The sequence below is a fragment of the Cervus canadensis genome, chromosome 6, assembly GCF_019320065.1.
Source record: "Cervus canadensis isolate Bull #8, Minnesota chromosome 6, ASM1932006v1, whole genome shotgun sequence".
Taxonomy (NCBI): Eukaryota; Metazoa; Chordata; class Mammalia; order Artiodactyla; family Cervidae; genus Cervus; species Cervus canadensis.
This window is the reverse complement of record NC_057391.1, coordinates 3,548,057-3,567,343: the sequence shown is the minus strand read 5'-3', so window position 1 is coordinate 3,567,343 and position 19,287 is coordinate 3,548,057. Positions and strand designations below refer to the sequence as shown.

The window sequence follows — 19,287 nt, the reverse complement described above, 5'->3', positions numbered from 1 at the left end:
TTTTTCTTTTTTTTTTTTACACTTTTGAAGCACTACGTGCCGGGCACTGACTCATTTAAACTTCAGAACAACCCTGTTTGAGAAATGCTACCTACAACTTACAGATGAGCAAAACGAGAACAGAGACATGTAACGACTCATCCAAGGTCACATCTAGTAAATGCAAAGCCAGGATTTTGTCCCAGATACCTGGCTTTAGAGCACATATCCTCACCTACCTCACTTTTAACTCCTTTTCTGAGTGTGACCAGAGATGGGTCACTCAGAAAGGATTCTAAGTCTAGAAAGAGAATTTGGAAGCAGAAGTGAAATGATCAGAGGAAAGGACTGTTTCCCCTTGAATATAAAGGAAGAGGTAAAGGGGAAGAGGAGACTTCATGAGGTGCAGTCCTTGTGTACCTGGTGATTCAAAGAGGAAGAGAAAGGCCAATGGAATAGCCATTATTTAGTGTTTTAAAAGATACATTAAATTTTTTACAAAGATAAGTAGAAAAAAATTGCATTGGTTTAAAAAACCACTTTTCAAACCTAAGCAACAAGCATACTGCGGTCACCATGTAGAAAGAGATATGGATTTGAGGTTGTATTTTAATATGCTTTTGGCAGGAATTCCCTGGCAGTCTAGTGGTGAGGACTTGGTGCTGTCACCGTCAAGGCCCAGGTTCAGTCACTGGTTGGGGAACTAAGATCCCACATGCTTCACAGTGCAGCCAAATAAAAATAAAACATAAAACGCTTTTGGTTACTAAAATATTTTATCTTGTTTTCATTGCTTTTTAACCACGTAGTCTATTCAGCATTGGAAAACCAAAAAGCAGCAAAAAATGGAGGAAATTTTCAAATTAAAGGAAAAAGACAGCATACAAGTACTTTCTCATAATAAACAGGAAGATAATCAAAAACAAAAAGAAGAACAAAGAAAGAAGCAAAAATTGGCCATTGAAGCTTGGAAAAAACAGAGAAGTATAGAAATGGCAATGAAAAGCGCTTCCCAGTTAAAAGAGGAGGAAGAGAAAGAGAAGCAGCAGCAGAGAGCTCGGCAGCGCCAGTGTAAACTGAAGCTGCTGCTGGAAACCTACACCCAACAGAAGAAAGAGCAGGCAGAGTTCTTGAGACTTGAAAAGGAGATACGGGAAAAGACAGAAAAGGCAGAAAGAAGGAAAACTGCTGCTGATGAAATTTCCAGGTTTCAAGAAAGAGTGAGTAAATACATTTCCTGAATAATTTTTCAGTGAAACACATGGAGGTATTACTTCCAGGCTCAATTCAGCAAAAATTAATTGAATGCTTCTTATGTATCTGTCCTGGACCTCGTATTAGTGCACCGAAATAAGCAGGCTGTGCTCCCTGCTTTCTAGCAGGTTAGAGTCTGGCGGGAATGGCTGGTGTGCAAACAGGGGACTTGAGCGTGCTATGGTAAACAGCGTGCTGCTGGGGGTGCCGACGGACAAGTGTGGGAGGTGCATTGCGAGGAGGGAAGGTACCGCAGCTGTGAGACGGGAGGTGGTACTTGAGTCTTGGAAGGGAAGAAAAGGGAAGGGAAGGGGAGATCTTTCCTAGCAGAGGGAGCAGCATGAATGGGCAGCTTGGAGGAGCGTAACAGCGTAGCTTTGGGGGGAACTGTAGACACGGCAGTATGCTAGGGGAGAGGAAACCAGCAGGAGCAAGACGGAAAGGCAGCCGCAGTCCAGGTCCTGAAGGTCTTGCCTGCTCCGCCAGACTGGCCGCGTTGCTTGGTCGCTGTCCATCTTCCTGCCATAGTGTAAGCTCCATGAAGGCAGGGCTTTTGTCCTTTGTGTTCATGCCTTACCCTAGGGTCTAGCACATTATACTCAGTATATACTTAGAGGAATCAAGTTATTGCTGAGAGAGAGGATTATAGTGATTTTAAACAAATGTATACAAGAAAAATCCTAATCAAAGAAAGAAGTTGCAGTCTCATCAGATAGGGTGGAATTCAGCCCAAATATATTTAAAAAGACAAGGAAGGGTACTTTAAAATGAAAAAGAGTACAAATGACAGATAACTTAGGAATTGCATCAAAATGCAAATATGGGCAACACTCATAAAGCAAAAAATAAGGGAAGTACAAAGAAAAATAATAAAAAAGTAATAGGCAAAAACACATTACTAATGGTATTTCTCTTATATAAAAATAAAAGTCTCCCTACACAACCAAAGATCCATTCCCCAAAAAGGCAAGCAAGTCACATAATAAAAGACTTAGAAAAAAAGAAAACCCTGTATTATACAGAAAGTATAATGCAAGAGATCTAAAACTAGACATCTCTGTATTGATAACTGAAAATTTTACCCATTAAAAGAAAGGAAGTTTTAGATTGACCCATAAAATAAAACAAGAAACAGTTGAAAGAACGTGATTCAGAAAGGATGTGCATGTGTTACATTGATATTCAGAGAAAATAAAGCTCTTAGGTTTTCTTTTTTTGGAAAAAGTTGATATTACAGGTATATTTCTGTTTAAGGTAATTTAATTTTACATGCAAGCAACTAAACTTTGAAACAAATTCTAGCTAATTTTACTTCTTAATGTTATCTTTTTGTTGGTATATGTCTTTCAGGATTTACATAAACTTGAATTGAAAATTCTGAATAGACAATTAAAGGAAGATGAGAAGGCAGAAAAACAAAGAAAACTGGCAAAATTAAAAGAAAAGGTACTCTACACTGAGATTAATTTACTTTCATTGTTATTATCATAATTCTTTGATTTGTAAGGATACAAACATAAAATCCAATTCTCTTTTATCTCCAACTCCTTTATTTCATACTTACTTATTTACCAATTACAAAGCAACTGCTTTAATTCTACCATTTCACATTATAAGCACCTCGGTTTCCTTTACCCTAAATTCCTTCTCTCTTCCTGCTCTTTGTCCTTTTCTTCATTCTTCCTATGTGAAACAAAGTGAAAGTGTTAATTGCTCATTCATGTGTAACTCTTTGCCACCGCCCTCAAAGCTCCTCTGTTCATGGAATTCTCCAGGCAAGAACACTGGAGTGGGTAGTCTTTCCCTTCTCCAGGGGATCTTCCCAACCCAGAGATCGAACCCAGGTCTTCTGCATTGCAGGCGGATTCTTTATCAACTGAGACACCAGAGAAGTCCCCATTCTTGGCTCTATGAGCCTGTATTTTAAATCTATAGCAGCTATGAGCATTGTTTAATTTCATTGGTGATAGATACTAGTGACTCTCACAGATGAAACAAAGGACTACTTACTGGTGGTTATTTATCTTAAATTTATTGTCTGTCTTACTTGGCTGTGTTATATTTCCCTCATGAGAAAAGTAGAAAAAATACAACAGCGGAAGTAGAATAAAGTAACTAGAAAAAATAAATCAACATTTTATTAGTAGATTGATGTAATCCAAATTTTATTTTAGCTGTAACAGCACAATTAGAAGTTTACTGAAGAGGTTATTAACAAGTTTTATTTCTGTCTAGTGAATATCAAATAGTTTTCTTAAACCTGCTTTCTGTTACTAAGGATCTTACAAGTACAAACACAGTAGTTCATATAAATTAACTGGCACTCATTTTACTTCCAATTACAGGTTGAAAATAATGTTAGTAGAGATCCCTCTAGACTTTACAAACCTACCAAAGGTTGGGAAGAACGGACCAAAAAGATAGGACCAGCAGGCTCTGGGCCACTTCTACATATCCCACATAGGTAAAGAAGGAGTTAGCATGGGTGTTCACTATATAATAATCTAATAAACTGTATATGAAATGTATATATTTTATGTAGTTTATATATATTATATTTTATAATAAATAAAAAGTTTATTATAAGCTTTTAAAAGAGTGTATAGATTAAAAAAAATCTATATACTTTTAAAAAGTTAACATTTAATCAAGACTTTAAAAAAATACCCTGTATATTTATACGCTCTTTTCTTCTTCTCCTTAGGGCTATTCCAACCTGGAGACAAGGAGTTTAGAAAATATGGGATCATGAAATTCTCCTTCAGTTGATGAGAATGTTAGCATATGGAGTTATAGGAGGAGAGAATGACCATGTCCTTAAAATTTTATTAGCTTCTTCAGATTGATTATTGTGTTGCATGTGAATTGGCAGGTATTAAGTTCTACAATGCATTGTCATTAGTATTTCCTGTTTATCCTAAGAGGGTAATTAATATATGTTGGCCTATTGATGTAAAAGTTCTTTGAATAAGTTTATGTTAGAAACAGTATTTTATTTAAATAATTAAAACATTTGAAAGATTTTTTTTTTTGTCATGGCATGGCAAAATAAATTGAGACAATCATAGAGTGACATTTTTAAACCAAGATTTTGTACCATTTATAACTTGGAACTAAATTAACTTGAGTAACAGAAATTTAAAGTTTCTTTTGAGTTATGAAATAAGTTAGAACTTTTTCTAAGTTTAACAAATTGGTAATTTGTCAGTTACTACATTTTTGTGTAACAAATATTTTGTATTTGTTTGAAGCATGCTTTGTTTTATAAGGAAAATATTTATTTTAAAAATATACCTCTCACCTCATATATATTCTGTTATTTGCATTAATGATACACAGTCTTACTGGTCTCCTTTAGCTGTTCCCGTCTCCGTTCAGCCTTCCTGGGGCCCACACGTTTATAAACTCTGTGTCCTTCACATCTTCTCGACTGATGCACTTTTCTTTGGTGCTTTGTTTGCCTCAAGATATGAAAGTTTTGTTTTGTAACAGCATTGGAAGTAAGCTGACTTTAAAGGACTATGATATTTCTTAGTGATATTTAAAATGTTTTAAAATTGCAAGACTAATATATTTGGTCAAAAGAGTCAGTTTTAAAATTTCCAAACTTTTATAAATGAAAACACAATTTAACTTCATTCAACTCAACTTTATGGAAAAAATTTTTTTAAATCTTAGTTCCTAACTTTAAGTAGTTCTCAGCTTAACACGAAAGGCATCATATACATGATAAATATAAGAAACTTCATTTCTTACAACTTTTATCTCAGAGTATTTTAATTATAATTTGATCATTTAGGTCAAATGATTTAGATACACATTTACCAGGAGTAGCTAGTTTAAAACCTTTTCTTATTTCGCAGTTAATATTCAAAGTAGTTGGCTTCCAGATTTTGGAAACTGAATTCTATTTATACAATTCTTGGTGCAAAAAGAGAATTAATATAAAACACTGTTACTCAGGAATGCCCATTTTATTTGTTGCACTTGTTCTCCTTAACTTTTTAAAATGATTTGAGGTGGTTTGGAAATAAAATATAAAGAATAGGACAAGAGAATTTAAAAACAGAATTGAATAACAACAAGATAGAGCAAAGTAAAGGTTGCTTATGCATTGCTTTCTAACATGTTGCTTTTTTGTTGTACACAAATAGAGCTTTCTGTTTCCTGTATTTAAGGTAAGCCTATTGTATTGGGTGAGGTGATTCTTACAGTTTTTGTTTAATTTTGGGGTTTTTTTTTTAATAAAAGAAAGTATAGTATTTTGAAGAAACTTGTCCTTCTAGTTGTATCTGAAATAAATACGGAATTTATCATATGGATCCTTTGTATAAAGGATGTAAACATAATAATGTCTTCAGTTACAGGCTCATGGAAGAGATGTCAAATAAACATTTCTTATACTGGATTAAGAAATTGAGAAAAAAACACTAAAGGAAAAATGTTATAAAGCACCCGCAATTCTACTACTATAAAGGTAACTTCTTCTGAAAATATACCTACATAATTTAAATAACTAGTCTTAGAGTACATTTTAGATACTATACTATTATCACTTAGCATTACGTCACATACATTTTTCTGTGTTTCTATATAATTCAAACATTATCATTTAATAGCTAAATAATATTCAGTTGTATAGATACTCTGTCATTCCTATACCTTGAAGACTTGTGCTCTACAATTTTTAGCTAATAATGTGCAGTGACATTCTATGTGAAGGATTAGATTCTGTCATATGTATGTCAAAAGTCTTGTATGGTCAGAATCACCCATGGAAACGTGGGTGATTACTTACCTAGGAAGTATATTCTGTCTCAGTGAGTCCACCATAGAAATATTTTCTCCATTTGGATCATATTAGTGGTTCTTGAGCTGAGAATCAGATGAAATATTTGGCTTCCCTCTAAGAGCCAGGTTGAATAGATTGTCTTTCTATCTGAGCTTTGTCTTTCTGTCTGAGCTTTGAATAGCTTCAGCCATTTGGTGGTATATATGTGCATATTAAAAAGCAGAGACATTACTTTGCCAACAAAGGTCCGTCTAGACAAGGCTATGGTTTTTCCAGTAGTCATGTATGGATGTGAGAGTTGGGCTATAAAAAAAGCTGAGTGCCGAAGAATTGATGCTTTTGAACTGTGGTTTGGAGAAGACTCTCGAGAGTCCCTTGGACTGCAAGGAGATCCAACCAGTCCATCCTAAAGGAGATCAGTCCTGGGTGTTCATTGGAAGGACTGATGTTGAAGCTGAAACTCCAATACTTTGGCCACCTGATGCGAAGAGCTGATTCCTTTGAAAAGAGCCTGATGCTCGGAAAGACTGAAGGCAGGAGGAGAAGGGGCTGACAGAGGATGAGATGGTTGGATGGCATCACCGACTTGATGGACATGGGTTTGGGTGAACTCTGGGAGTTGGTGATGGACAGGGAAGCCTGGCGTGCTGCAGTTCATGGGGTCGCAAAGAGTCGGATATGACTGAGTGACAGAACTGAACTGAACTGATGTGCAAGTGAGAAAAATCTTCATTGTAATAATGGAATGGAAAGCTCCTCTAGACTGAGCATACCTATGGACAATGACTGTTGGCCTCCATATTTGTACAGAAGCACCAAAGACAGCTCTCTGCCCATACCTGGCTGTTTGTCAATGCAGTATTTGTTAAAGACATGTAGGAATACCTTGAATAATTAATAACTAGTACCTAACATGCAGGGTGCTTTGGATTGGTGAAAACTCCAGCCCACATGGTATGCTTTTTAAGAAATACATTTTCTAAGAAGGCTAACAAAATTATGCCCAAACTTCTACTAGCTGACTGTAAAAACCGAGTTCAGACCAGATCCTTGTGTGGATATTTTCCCCTAAGACTACCTCATAAACTTTTAAAGGGAAGAATGTATGGCTGAAGCAACGGAAATCCCTCTTTTTGAAGAAAATTAAAAAGAAGCTTATGCTATTTCATTTTCTAGCATATGCATACTTGGAGAACACCTTGTGTTTATTTGCTGTTGCAAATTGATGCATTATTGATGCTGGATGACACACTGACTTAAAGAGTAAAATCTCTGGTCTCCTAAAGAAAATGATACCAACCCTCGTATGCAAATCAACAGTGGTGTGTGTGTGTGTGACACAACTTGTATGCGAATCAGCTGTGGGGTGTGGGTGTGTGTGCACACGCGTATGCACATGCAATTACTGGTATTCTAGAGGACTAGAAACATCTCTTTTGTAGCATCGATAATGATTTAATCAGCATTTCAGTTCAGTCGCTCAGTCGTGTCCGATTCTTTGCAACCCCATGAACTGCAGCACGCCAGGCCTCCCTGTCCATCACCAACTCCTGGAGTCCACCCAAACCCATGTCCAACGAGTTGATGATGCCATCCAACCATCCCATCCTCTGTCATCCCCTTCTCCTCCTGCCCTCAATCTTTCCCAGCATCAGGGTCTTTTCCAATGAGTCAGCTCTTCGCATCAAGTGGCCTAAGTATTGGAGTTTCAGCTTCAACATCAGTCCCTCCAGTGAGCACCCAGGACTGATTGATCTCTTTTAGGATGGAGTTGGATCTCCTTGCAGTCCAAGGGACTCTCAAGAGTATTCTCCAACACCACAGTTCAGAAGCATCAATTATTTGGTGCTCAGCTTTCTTTATAGTCCAACTCTCACATCCATACATGACTACTGGAAAAACCATAGCCTTGTCTAGACGGACCTTTGTTGGCAATGGAATGTCTCTGCTTTTTAATATGCTGTCTAGGTTGGTCATAACTTTCCTTCCAAGGAGTAAGCGTCTTTTAATTTCATGGCTGCAGTCACCATCTGCAGTGATTTTGGAGCCCAGAAAAATAAAGTCAGCCACTGTTTCCACTGTTTTCCCATCTATTTCCCATGAAGTGATGGGACCAGATGCCATGATCTTAGTTTTCTGAATGTTGAGCTTTAAGCCAACTTTTTCACTCTCCTCTTTCACCTTCATCAAGAGGCTCTTTAGTTCTTCCTCACTTTCTGCCATAAGGGTGGTGTCATCTGCATATCTGAGATTATTGATCTTTCTCCCCACAATCTTGATTCCAGCTTGTGCTTCTTCCAGCCCAGCATTTCTCGTGATGTACTCTGCATATAAGTTAAATAAGCAGGGTGACAATATACAGCCTTGACCTACTCCTTTTCCTATTTGGAACCAGTCTATTGTTCCATGTCCAGTTCTAACTGTTGCCTCCTGACCTGCATACAGGTTTCTCAAGAGGCAAGTCAGGTGGTCTGGTATGCCCATCTCTGTCAGAATTTTCCACAGTTTATTGTGACCCACACAGTCGAAGGCTTTGGCATAGTAGTTATCTCCATATTAGTTTTGTAGATTTTATCCATTCAGCTTAAAACTGTGGGCCTCCTAAAATGAATCTGTTGGCAACTTTATACTGACCTATTTCGTATATACCATCTTCATGTTGTTTAGGGCCCTAATTGTTTCAAAACAACCTTGAAGCTATTGATCTTGCACTTCTTCCCAAGTATCAAACGAAGATAAAAGTTCTGGAGGGATTTGTGGGCTGAATTTTACAGGGTTTGAGAGATGTTTCCAAAGCTTTGGGCTTAGAGTACAAAACGGCAAGGCCACCAACGGGGAAATCTGAGGGAGAAACTGCCGCGTAAGGCCTTCGGTTGACAGCGTGAGGTTTCAATCGCCAACTGGGGCGGGGGCGAACACACGCCCCCTCCCCACTCTCGCCACCTGGGTGTCGCCTCTCGGGTTTCATTCGAGTCGCGCGCCAACTGCTTCCGGGTCGCCGCGGACGTCGTTTCCGTAGCAGTATGGCGGCCACGGAGGATGAGCGGCCGGCGGGGAGCGGAGAGGGAGAGCGGTTGGATTTCCTGCGAGACCGGCACGTGCGGTTCTTCCAGCGCTGCCTCCAGGTTTTGCCTGAGCGCTACTCTTCGCTCGAGACCAGCAGGTAATTGGTAGCTCACAGTCAGCGGGGCCGACACGGGGCCCGGTCCCCCGAAAGGCGCTGTGGAGCTTGACGGCTTAGTGGGCGCCCGCAGGGAGCTGCGCCGCCGCCCACTGGGTACTGCCTTCCTTCCCGGGCCGTGGTGCGGTCTCCATTGCTCCCGCGAGCTGCGGCCAGAGGGCTGGGACGAGCTGGAAGTCGCGCGCTTTTGGAAGCTTCAGGTTCCGCCCTTTTTCACTTCCCAACCATTTTTTCGTATCAACTCGGAGCTGCTTCCGCGAGCCTGTGAGTCACTTGGCCTCACTTCTGAGTATAAAAAGAGCATTTGTCATCGTATTTTAACTCATAATCTCTCCAGTGCTTCCCTTGCCTCCGTAAGGTCATTTAACTTTTCATTGAATGCCTGTATGGCATTCAGTGTATAGAAGCGGCAGAGAGCCTCTAACGTTTCTGTAGATAAGAACTTTCCAGGAATTGTAAATCTAATGATAGGGTCGGCGTAAAAGGTGCAGTGTTGGTTGGAGCAGTCTGTTAAAGTTTTATTTGCAGTAGCATTGTGAGTTGAGGTCTGTGATCTGGCAGAGGCTAAGAAACTGAATTAGCCATTCAGAGTAGAAGTCTGGGGATGAGAAGAACGAGAGGAGGAGGCGATCTTTGTTTGCTCTGCATTGCTGTATTTCAAAGTGAGATTCCAGAGATGCCTTGGGCTGGCTTGGAAGAGAAAGCAGATTGGTTTTGCCCTGATCTCTTTCCGTATTTTCTTAACTGAGCCTGCGGTTAAACGGTTTGACCGTTTCATGACTGGGTCAGTTTTGGAAGTTTTTATAGGTTACTTCTGCATACACGGTCAAGAAATAATATATAGGTGCTGGAGGACAGCTGAACAAGACATGCAAGCAGTTTCAGTAGGGCTTTCAATAGGTTCTTAAACCAGATTTCCTTAGACTTTCCCTATTCACCCTTTCCTAAAGAGACTACTTCCAGTCACCACCTGAAATTATATATGAATTGATTGATTTAAAATCTTTCACACAAGATTGTAGACTTCAGGAAGGCACAGTTTTTGTCTTTTTTGTTTACTTCTATAACACCTGGGCTGCTTCATCCAATTCGGTAGCCACATTTGGGTATTTAAATTTGAATTAAAGTTAAATAAAATTTAAAACTCACTTCCTCTGTTTGCAGTAGCTACCACACTTCAAGTGCTCAGTCACCACGTTGGCCTGTGGCTTTTGTTTGTGTTTTAGCATTTCGGTCGTCTGAAAAAGTCCTACTGGACAGTATTGCACTAGATCCTTGACTAATCTGGCATAAAGGCAGGCAATAAGTACATAATTTGTTAAGTAATCATTCTGAGTTTAGCCCTGAAAGGTGAGCAGATTTTTGCTAAAGAAAGAGTGAAACATCATTTATATTCCTTTTTCCATCCATGTGTATTGATTGACTAGTAGAGCCCATGTCTTGACCTAAATTAAATTAGCATTTCCGAAACTCAGTTGATTGTGATGGTATGGGATGTTTAGAAATATACTGGTAAATCACATTTATAGTTTATGATGATTAATTCTATGTGAATTTAAGGCATTTGAATAAAAAATATCATCTTGTTTGACTGTTAAACAGTTGAACTTTGCTTGTAGTCATCACAGGTCTGTGCTTGCTTTGTCAAAATGCCACTATGTTTGATCTCTTTAAAATTCAGCAAGGACAAAACCATATAGACTATGTTGGCAGTAAGCTCTAATCTTGCTCATAGCATAAGTAAAGCAGCAAAAATTCTCTGATTAAACAATTAACAATTGATTTAATAACCATATAGTCTTAGAATTTACACCAGGCATTGTATATCAGATAATAGATATGTAATATCACTGCACTAGTAAAGAAGTATTAATTATATTCTTTTTATGCTTCATGTTTGTTATCTAATCATTTTGGATTTTTTTAAATGGCTCAGCTAATAACCACATTTAAGATACTCTGCGCATACTGGATTTTGTAGTGATTTTTTAGAAGTTTTTCAATATTTCTTGATTCAAACTTTTTACTTTCCTTAATTCAGCATTAAATCCTTTTGTGGTGTATGTGATTCATAATTGACTTTAAGGTGCTTCTGAAAGAAGCTTCAACTTTTTAAGCAAAGGTGACCAGTCACAAAATTTTTACTTAAGATTAAACAGCGTGTTAACTAAGTCGTAACTGTTAGCTGGTATTGTAGTTAAATTCCACAAGCATTTATTGAGGGGCTGCCATGTGTCTGGGTATGAGGATATGGTGTAAAGCAGCAGTACCCAACCCATTTGGCACCAGGGACCAGATTGGGGGAAGATGATTTTCCTTGAACAGAGGGTGGGGCGTTGGGGGGGTGGCGTTTCAGAGCAGGATTCAAGCACATTACATTTATTGTGCAATTTATTCCTATTATGACATCAGCTTCAACTCACATCATCAGGCATTAGATCCTAGAGGTTGGGGACCCCCGGAAAGTAGTGATTCAGGTGTTCCTGTGTCCGTTTCTTTTTACTGATAGATATGAAGCCGCTGACTCTTAGGGAGGCTACTATTGAACTAGACATTTAGACTCTTATTTTCTGACACATCATTTCAGCAAAATCATTTCTCTCTCTCTTTTAGCCTGACCAGTAGAATAATTTTATTTTTATTTTACTTTTCTAATAGTGGCTTTATGAAAATTAAAAGGTTCACTCAAGGTTTTTCTTCTATCTTCTGAAAAGTGGTAGTTACTAGTTAACTCAGGTGAATGTAGACCTTGGATTGTGAGCTTTATCAATGAGCAGGTTTCTTTTCATGAATAGTTTAGAGAGCTTTTTGGTTATATGATATTGTTGCCTTTAGTGTTTGGGCAGTGGGCATTAGAATAGGCCTTTTTAAATTGAGAAGCAAAATATTGACCATTTTCTGTTATGTTATTTTTACAGACCCAGCTCTTCTAGAAGGGTTTAGACAATTTGTTTTGTTTCCAAGACATTTACCAAGTCTTTCTATTCTGGTGTCCTCCATATCCCCTGTGTATCCTGTGGTATGAGCACTTAGCCACCCCCCAGCGGGGTGCTTATAAAAACACGTGCACCTGAGCCCCGCCCCAGATCCGCTGCGTCGCACTTTCTGCTGGGCTTGGGAGTCTAGCAGCGCAGTCAGCATCCCAGGTGGCTGTCAGGCCCACTAAAATCTGAGCCAGTTTGCCTGATAGGAGAAACAAAAGTACAAACACAGGATTGCAGCAGTGCTCCCCAACTCTAACGTGCGTGTGACTCACCTGGGGTCTTGTTAAAAGGCAGGTTCTCAGGGTGTAGGTCTGGGCGGGGTCTGAGATGCTGCGGTTGCGACAGGCTCCCACATGAGGCTGAGGCTGCCAACCCCCCTTGCTGACCCCTGCTGCCCCACTCTGAGTTTGCTTGCACAAAAGTTGTGATCGTCACAGGGCATTCTGGAAGCACCTCTGTAATTCAACCCAAAGAGAGACTCAGGGAAAAGTCTAGTCTGAGGTTTCTTGGAAAAAGGTAACCCTGGAGCTAAATATTAAACGATGTGTTGAGTTTTCATGTATGTGGGTGGATAATAGGCAAAAGGACAATAAAGACAATAAAGATAGATAGGCGAGTGTTGAGCGGAGCATCGTCAGTCAGTTCTCTTAATCATGGTTCAAAATGTAAGGCCGGTGTGGTCGGAATTTAGTATGAAGGGTAGGCGTGGACTTTGCCATGTCAAGAAACTGGGAACTAAATATCACGTGGGTGATGGGAAGTTGCCAAGCAGTGGGTCTTCCTGGTTAGATAAGCATTTCAGAGTGATCATTAGACTTTAGATAGGTTATTATCTTAAATGGGACAAGACCAGAACCAGAGTCATCAGTAGTGACTGAAGCTGTTGCAGTCACCCAGGAGCCAGTTCCTGGGATAGCAGAAATAGGAATAGAAAGGAGAGGATGAATAAGGAAGGAGGAATCCCAGAATTCTAGGGTTGAAACTGCCAACTAGAGAACAAGAGGCAGAAGGAGCAGGTTTAGAAAGGAATAAGATGATATCTGTAGTAGCACTTATACCATATAGTTGCTTAGTAATTTTCCCCACAACTTTAACCTGCTTAAGTTTAGGATGTTTGTCTTATTTATTTTTGTCATACCATCAGTCTGTAGTGGTAAAGAATCTGCCTGCAATGCGGGAGACCTGGGTTCGATCCCTGGGTTGGGAAGATCCCCCTGGAGAAGGGAACAGCTACCCATTCCAGTATTCTGGCCTGGAGAATTTCATGGACTGTATATATAGTCCATGGAGTTGCAAAGAGTCAGACACGAATTTCACTTCTAGCCTGTAGTGGATATTCAGTAAACATTTCTTATTAAAAATTAGTGCAGGAGAAATTTAATTTTGCATGTTAAATAATTCCAAAAATGTATGACTATTCTTGAAAATATTTATAGACTGAGTTAGCTGTTTCAAGATATTATGAATGAAGAATAGGCTTAAAATTCTGGAAATCATGCATCTTTTCACCATTCATTCCAAATTATTTATTGGTGCTTCTATGTACTGTGTATTTTAACTTCATGATTCCTTCTAATGTATACTGTAAGACTCCATTTCCACTGTTAATTTTATCCAGCAGCTGTGCTTCTATTTCTTAATGTAACTATTTGTTTATAATTTTAGAACTCTTTTGCAATATGATTTTGGCCATGTTGTCGTCACTAATTTGTGTCTGACTCTTTTGTGATCCCATGGACTCCGGCCTGCTAGGCTCCTCTGTCCATGGGGTTTCCCAAGCAAGAACACTGGAATGGGTTGCCATTTCTTTCTCCAAGGGATCTTCCCAACCCAGGGATCGAACCCAAGTCTCCTGCATTGGCAGGCAGGTTCTTTACCACTGAGCCACCAGGAAAGCCCTGGTTTGGCCACAGCCCCACCTTAGATCTAGGCAGGCATGCAGTCTGTTGTTGAAGATGCTGGTAGATGTCAGGAAAGAAATTTGTGCTAAAAAGTAGCAGAGCAAGTGACCCAAAATTTGAGAATCTAGTCAACTCCCATGAAAAGAAAGTGAAAGTCGCTCAATCGTGTCCAACTCTTTGTGAACCTGTGGACTGTATACTCCATGAAATTCTCCAGGCCAGAATACTGGAGTGGGTAGCCTTTCCCTCCTCCAGGGGATCTTTCCCAACCCAGGGATTGAATCCAGATCTTCCACATTGCAGGCAGATTCTTTACCAGCTGAGCCACAAGGGAAGCCCAAGAATACTGGAGTGGGTAGCCTATCCCTTCCCCAGCAGATCTTCCTGACCTAGGAATAGAACCGGGGTCTCCTGCCTTGCAGGCGGATTCTTTACCAACTGAGCTATCAGGGAAGCCCTGATCCCTAACTCCCATAAGTCAGTGTTCCTGGTATACCCCAAGTGATCATTCACTTGCTCTGACCTGATGGTACAATACTCGATAATAGCATAGGAATATCATATCACAACTGATCCTTGAGCAACTTGGGGCTCGGGGCCCAGGATATGCAGTGGAATATCAGAGGTCAGGCTCTCCTTACCAGAGGTTCCACAACTTCAGATTGTGTGTAGTACATACTTACGGGGAAAAAAACCAACATATAAGTGGACCCATGCAGTTCAAGCTTGTATTCAAGAGTCACACTATAGTATGGCTAGATTTTTTTTTCCCCCACTGCACAGAATGTTTTTCCTTTTTTCTTTGGGTTCTATTTAATTCTTATTTCTTTTGTGCTGTTTTCTAAGGCTGAAAACAGTTGTTCTTAAGTCTAAACAATGTGAGGCCTTTTGGAAGCACCATTTAGTTTATGTCTCTTACATGCAAATTGATCTGCTGGTGAAGGAACTTGATCAGGGTGGGGGGTGGGGTGGAGGTGTTACTTCTTCATCCATGTAAGATAAACTTTTTATATGTAATGTTGAGAGTAGGAGAAGGGGCAGGAAGACATGGCTTAGTTTGGTTTTTCAGGCTACAGACTCAGAGTTCAATTCTAGGGGGAAGAAGAAAGGAAGAAAACAGACAGACGTACTCTGAAGAAGTAGTAAAGTGAAAATCCCTTCACTGGCCTCATCTCATGCGCAGTCACCCCTCTAGATGCCTGCACCAAGACAGGTTCCTGACGGTCTCTACCCTAGGCACCGTAAAACCTCACATTATTTCTCCCAGAGGCCCCCAGCCCAGAATTCCTTTTTATTCCTTAGGAATTATTTACTTCTCTCGCTCTCAGAGGTTTAGGGCTACTTGAGAACTCTAGTGTGGTCCAAAAAGGAATGTTTTCTTATTATCTTATCTTAAAGAAAGGCTGGATGTTTGCTCCAAAAACTTCTTGGTTCTCTTCTGCCAGCCACTGCTGGATGCTAAATTTGATAAAAAAATTTTCACTATAGTATTGTCAAGCCTATAAACCTTAGTCTAAACTGCTGTGGGTTGAAAATGCTGGACTTTGAGAAGCTTTTAATAATTAAGTACACAAGATTTTAAAATAGTTTACCATCAGATGACTGATTTCCATATCATAGTACAAGTATAATTAAAAAAAAAGATCATTGAGTTAACACTTGCATACAAATAACAGTGTGATTTGAGAGCAGAGTCTCTAGACCTCAGCACTTTTGACATTTTGGTCCAGATACTTCTTTGTTGGATGATGCTGTCTCGTGCATCATAGCAGCATACCTCGCTTTTGCCAGCTAGATATCGAGGAGCACCCTTGTCTAATGAAAACCAGAATTGCCATCAGAATGGCCACTTGGGAGCAGTATTGCCCCAGTGGAACATCACTGTGCTTGTGTAAGCCTTGCTGCCCGCTAGAATCACCTGGGAAGCTCACTACTTCCCATCCCCACTCACCCAAACCCCAGGTTCCAGACCCTGCCTTCCATCTAGAATTTCTGATTTCTTTGCTGTGTAGTGAGGTCTTGGCCTCCAGGTTTTGCTGGTGGTGTATTGTTTGTCTTTAAGCCGATTCTAATTGCGCCATACTTGAGACATACCCTTTTGACTCAGAGCCCCGTCAAGTTATCTAGCATTGAAATCTGAAGGAAGTTACCTGAGTTCTTTGGATTTTATTATCTTGAGCTAGAAAACTAAAGAGGTGAACTGGATAACTTCAGCTTTTAATTTAAAAAGTAACACCTACTTATTTTTACAGCCCCTTGTTTATGTTTTTCTGGAGCATGTTTTAGTAATGGGAAGATCATTGTTTTCTCAACGTCTTCATGTTGCCTGTCACTTATCTCTCTGCATCTTGCTTAAAGACTCCGCCAGCAATGCGGGCTAGGCGGGATCAGTCCCTGGGTCTGGAAGATCCCCTGGAGGAGGGCATGGCAGCCCACTGCAGTATTCTTGCCTGGAGAACCCCATGGACAGAGGAGCCTGGTGAGCTATGTAGTCCATGGGGTCACAAAGAGCCGGACACGACTGAAGTGCCTGAGCACATAGTAATGATTTATAAACTAAATTATTCACTTTATAGATTTCAGCAAAACTGAACCCAGTGATAGCTCTCCAGGAAGGTTAGATGTAACATTGCAGGTCCTTTATTTGTTAGTTAATTCTGTAAATTATTTGACTGCATACCATGCACAAGGCAGACCTTATCTCATGAAACATAGTTTTCATCAAGAGAAGTGACTTTCAAATGTGGATACTGTTAGGTAGAAATTTTCCCCATGTTTAAAACATTTTGTTTTAGAGAAGAGTGGTTGGAGGTGGGGGGATGGTGGAGATTGCCAACCAATGAAAAGATCTGTAGTGTTAAGACTGTGAATGTTAGTGCTGTCCCTTCAAATCAGGAAATACCAATTGTAATAGCTTCCATTTAATTAGTGCTTGCTTGTGAGCAGCTAAGCACAATAACTGTGTGAAGTATGATTTACAGGTAAGGAAGCTGACTTAGAAAAGAATTAGAAAGGATTAGGTAACTTAACCAGATTACAGATGGATAGAAATTAGCCAACCGAGGATTTGAAGCTAGCTCATTTGACTGCAGATCTGAGCTCTCAACTACTGCTTCCCACATAAAGGGGTTTCACTCCCCTTTGTTTATTCCTGATCTTACTCAGATAAATCACCTCTCTAATTCAAGTGGATTTCAGTGACTTGTTGGAATTAAACTGAGATAATGAGAAAATTTCTAGGTCAGTGCCTGCTGCTGCTGCTAAATCGCTTTAGTCATGTCCGACTCTGTGCGACCCCATAGACGGCTGCCCACCAGGCTCCTCTGTCCCTGGGATTCTCCAGGCGAGAACACTGGAGTGGGTTGCCATTTCCTTCTCCAGGTCAGTGCCTAATACATAATAATAATCTCTCAATGACCTTCCCGTGTGACTCAGCTGGTAAAGATTCCGCCTGTACTGCGGGAGACCTGGCTTCAAGTTTGGGTTGGGAAGATCCCCTGGAGAAGGGATTACCTACCCACTCCAGTATGCTGGCCTGGAGAATTCCCATGGACTGTATAGTCAGAGTCAGACATGACTAAGCGATTTTCACTTTCCACTTTCCAATCTCTTGATAACGTAAGTCTCCCAGGATGTCTTCTTGAGTATACCAGTATCTCACTAGTTTTAATTTTTGCCTTTAAGCTTTAGTTGGAATTAAATTGCTCTCTGATTTCGCCTCCTGTTATCTGATGGGTGCCAGCCTTTTCAACCAGGGATTAGAGAGAGAATTATACCCTTTAAAAAAATGAGGGACTATTTTTCCATTTCTCCTAAAGTTGGTAATACCATTCTAAATGCAGAGAAGTTAATTATATATAGTGATTGCCTTAGTGCATTAAGGCTTCATTTTCTCTTGGAATCTCTATTTAAAAGGTTATAGAATGCATTGAGTGGCTCTGCGAGATGACTTTAGACCAGATAATTTGAAGTACTAGTTTATCAGTATTAGTCATAGGAATTACTAGAATGTGGAAATGAGATAGCCATGTTCAATCAGACAACACTGTAGAATGCATCTCAACAGGAAAGGAACTATACATGTAACAAACTCTTCATGTAAAAAGCAACCACCAAGGGGACTCGTTTTTATGTGAAAGCACAGACTTAGCTTTCTGAGTCAGTGCACAATCATGGAGGGGAAGGATTTTGCTTTAGAGTGTTCCATTTCATCAAAGATTATTCATTTCGAGGAGATGGGAGTTAAAATGCATTTGCATTTTTAGTGTTCCTTATTCCCCCTTTTTTCCCAAGGGGGTCACATTATTTATAAACAAATTTGAATAATGATAGATTTATTCTAACATCGTTAAAAATTGAGCACCAAGTATAAGCATAACTGCAGATGGTGACTGCAGCCATGAAATTAAAAGACGCTTGCTCCTTGGAAGAAAAGCTATGACCAACCTAGACAGCATATTAAAAAGCAGAGACATTACTTTGCCAGCAAAGGTCCATCTAGTCAAGGCTATGGTTTTTCCAGTAGTCACGTATGGATGTGAGAGTTGGACTATAAAGAAAGCTGAGCACCGAAGAATTGATGCTTTTGAACTGTGGTGTTGCAGAAGACTCTTTTGAGAGTCCCTTGGACTTCAAGGAGATCAGACCAGTCAATCCTAAAGGAAATCAGTCCTGAATATTCATTGGAAGGACTGATGCTGAAGCTGAAACTCCAATACTTTGGCCATCTGATGTGAAGAACTTACTCCTTGGCAAAGACCCTGATACTGGGAAAGATTGAAGGCAGGAGAAGGGGATGACAGAGGATGAGATGGTTGGATGGTATCACCAACGTGATGGACATGAGTTTGAGTAAGCTCCGGGAGCGATGGACAGGGAAGCCTGGCGTGCTGCTTTCCATGGGGTGGCAAAGAGTCAGACATGACTGAGCTACTGAACCGATAAATTGCTCTTGGTGAATCAGTGAAAATTGAGATTTGTATATATTTTCCATCCTTTTGGCCTTATGTATACTGATTAGGTGCATGGAATTCTTTCTCAATTCTACTTTTAGCCTTTAGGTTGCTCATAACCTGGCTTCAGTGAATTCACGTGTACTTCAGATGAGTAGGATTGAGTTCTTAAGCCTTAAATGTCCCTATATTAGAAATTAAAACAAAGGTTTGATTGATATTATTAAATTATAAGAATAAATTG

The 19,287-nt window shown here is 39.8% G+C and overlaps 2 protein-coding genes across 3 annotated transcripts in view; both read left to right on the top strand.

The window, feature by feature from the left end:
- CCDC112 (coiled-coil domain containing 112) overlaps positions 1-4,654 on the top strand; it is a 126,833-nt gene extending 122,179 nt beyond the window's left edge. For both annotated transcript variants that reach the window (XM_043470639.1, XM_043470640.1), the window contains 4 exons: positions 789-1,199; positions 2,584-2,679; positions 3,579-3,697; positions 3,938-4,654. In XM_043470639.1, coding sequence (XP_043326574.1) covers positions 789-1,199; positions 2,584-2,679; positions 3,579-3,697; positions 3,938-3,968 — 657 coding nt within the window. In that variant the 3' untranslated portion in view covers positions 3,969-4,654. The remainder of the gene's footprint in view (positions 1-788; positions 1,200-2,583; positions 2,680-3,578; positions 3,698-3,937) is intronic.
- A 4,371-nt stretch (positions 4,655-9,025) lies between these two features.
- Positions 9,026-19,287, top strand: part of PGGT1B (protein geranylgeranyltransferase type I subunit beta) — a 52,187-nt gene continuing 41,925 nt past the window's right edge. Inside the window, exon 1 of the mRNA XM_043470638.1 lies at positions 9,026-9,188. Within this exon, the coding sequence (XP_043326573.1) occupies positions 9,049-9,188 (140 nt within the window). The 5' untranslated portion in view covers positions 9,026-9,048. The remainder of the gene's footprint in view (positions 9,189-19,287) is intronic.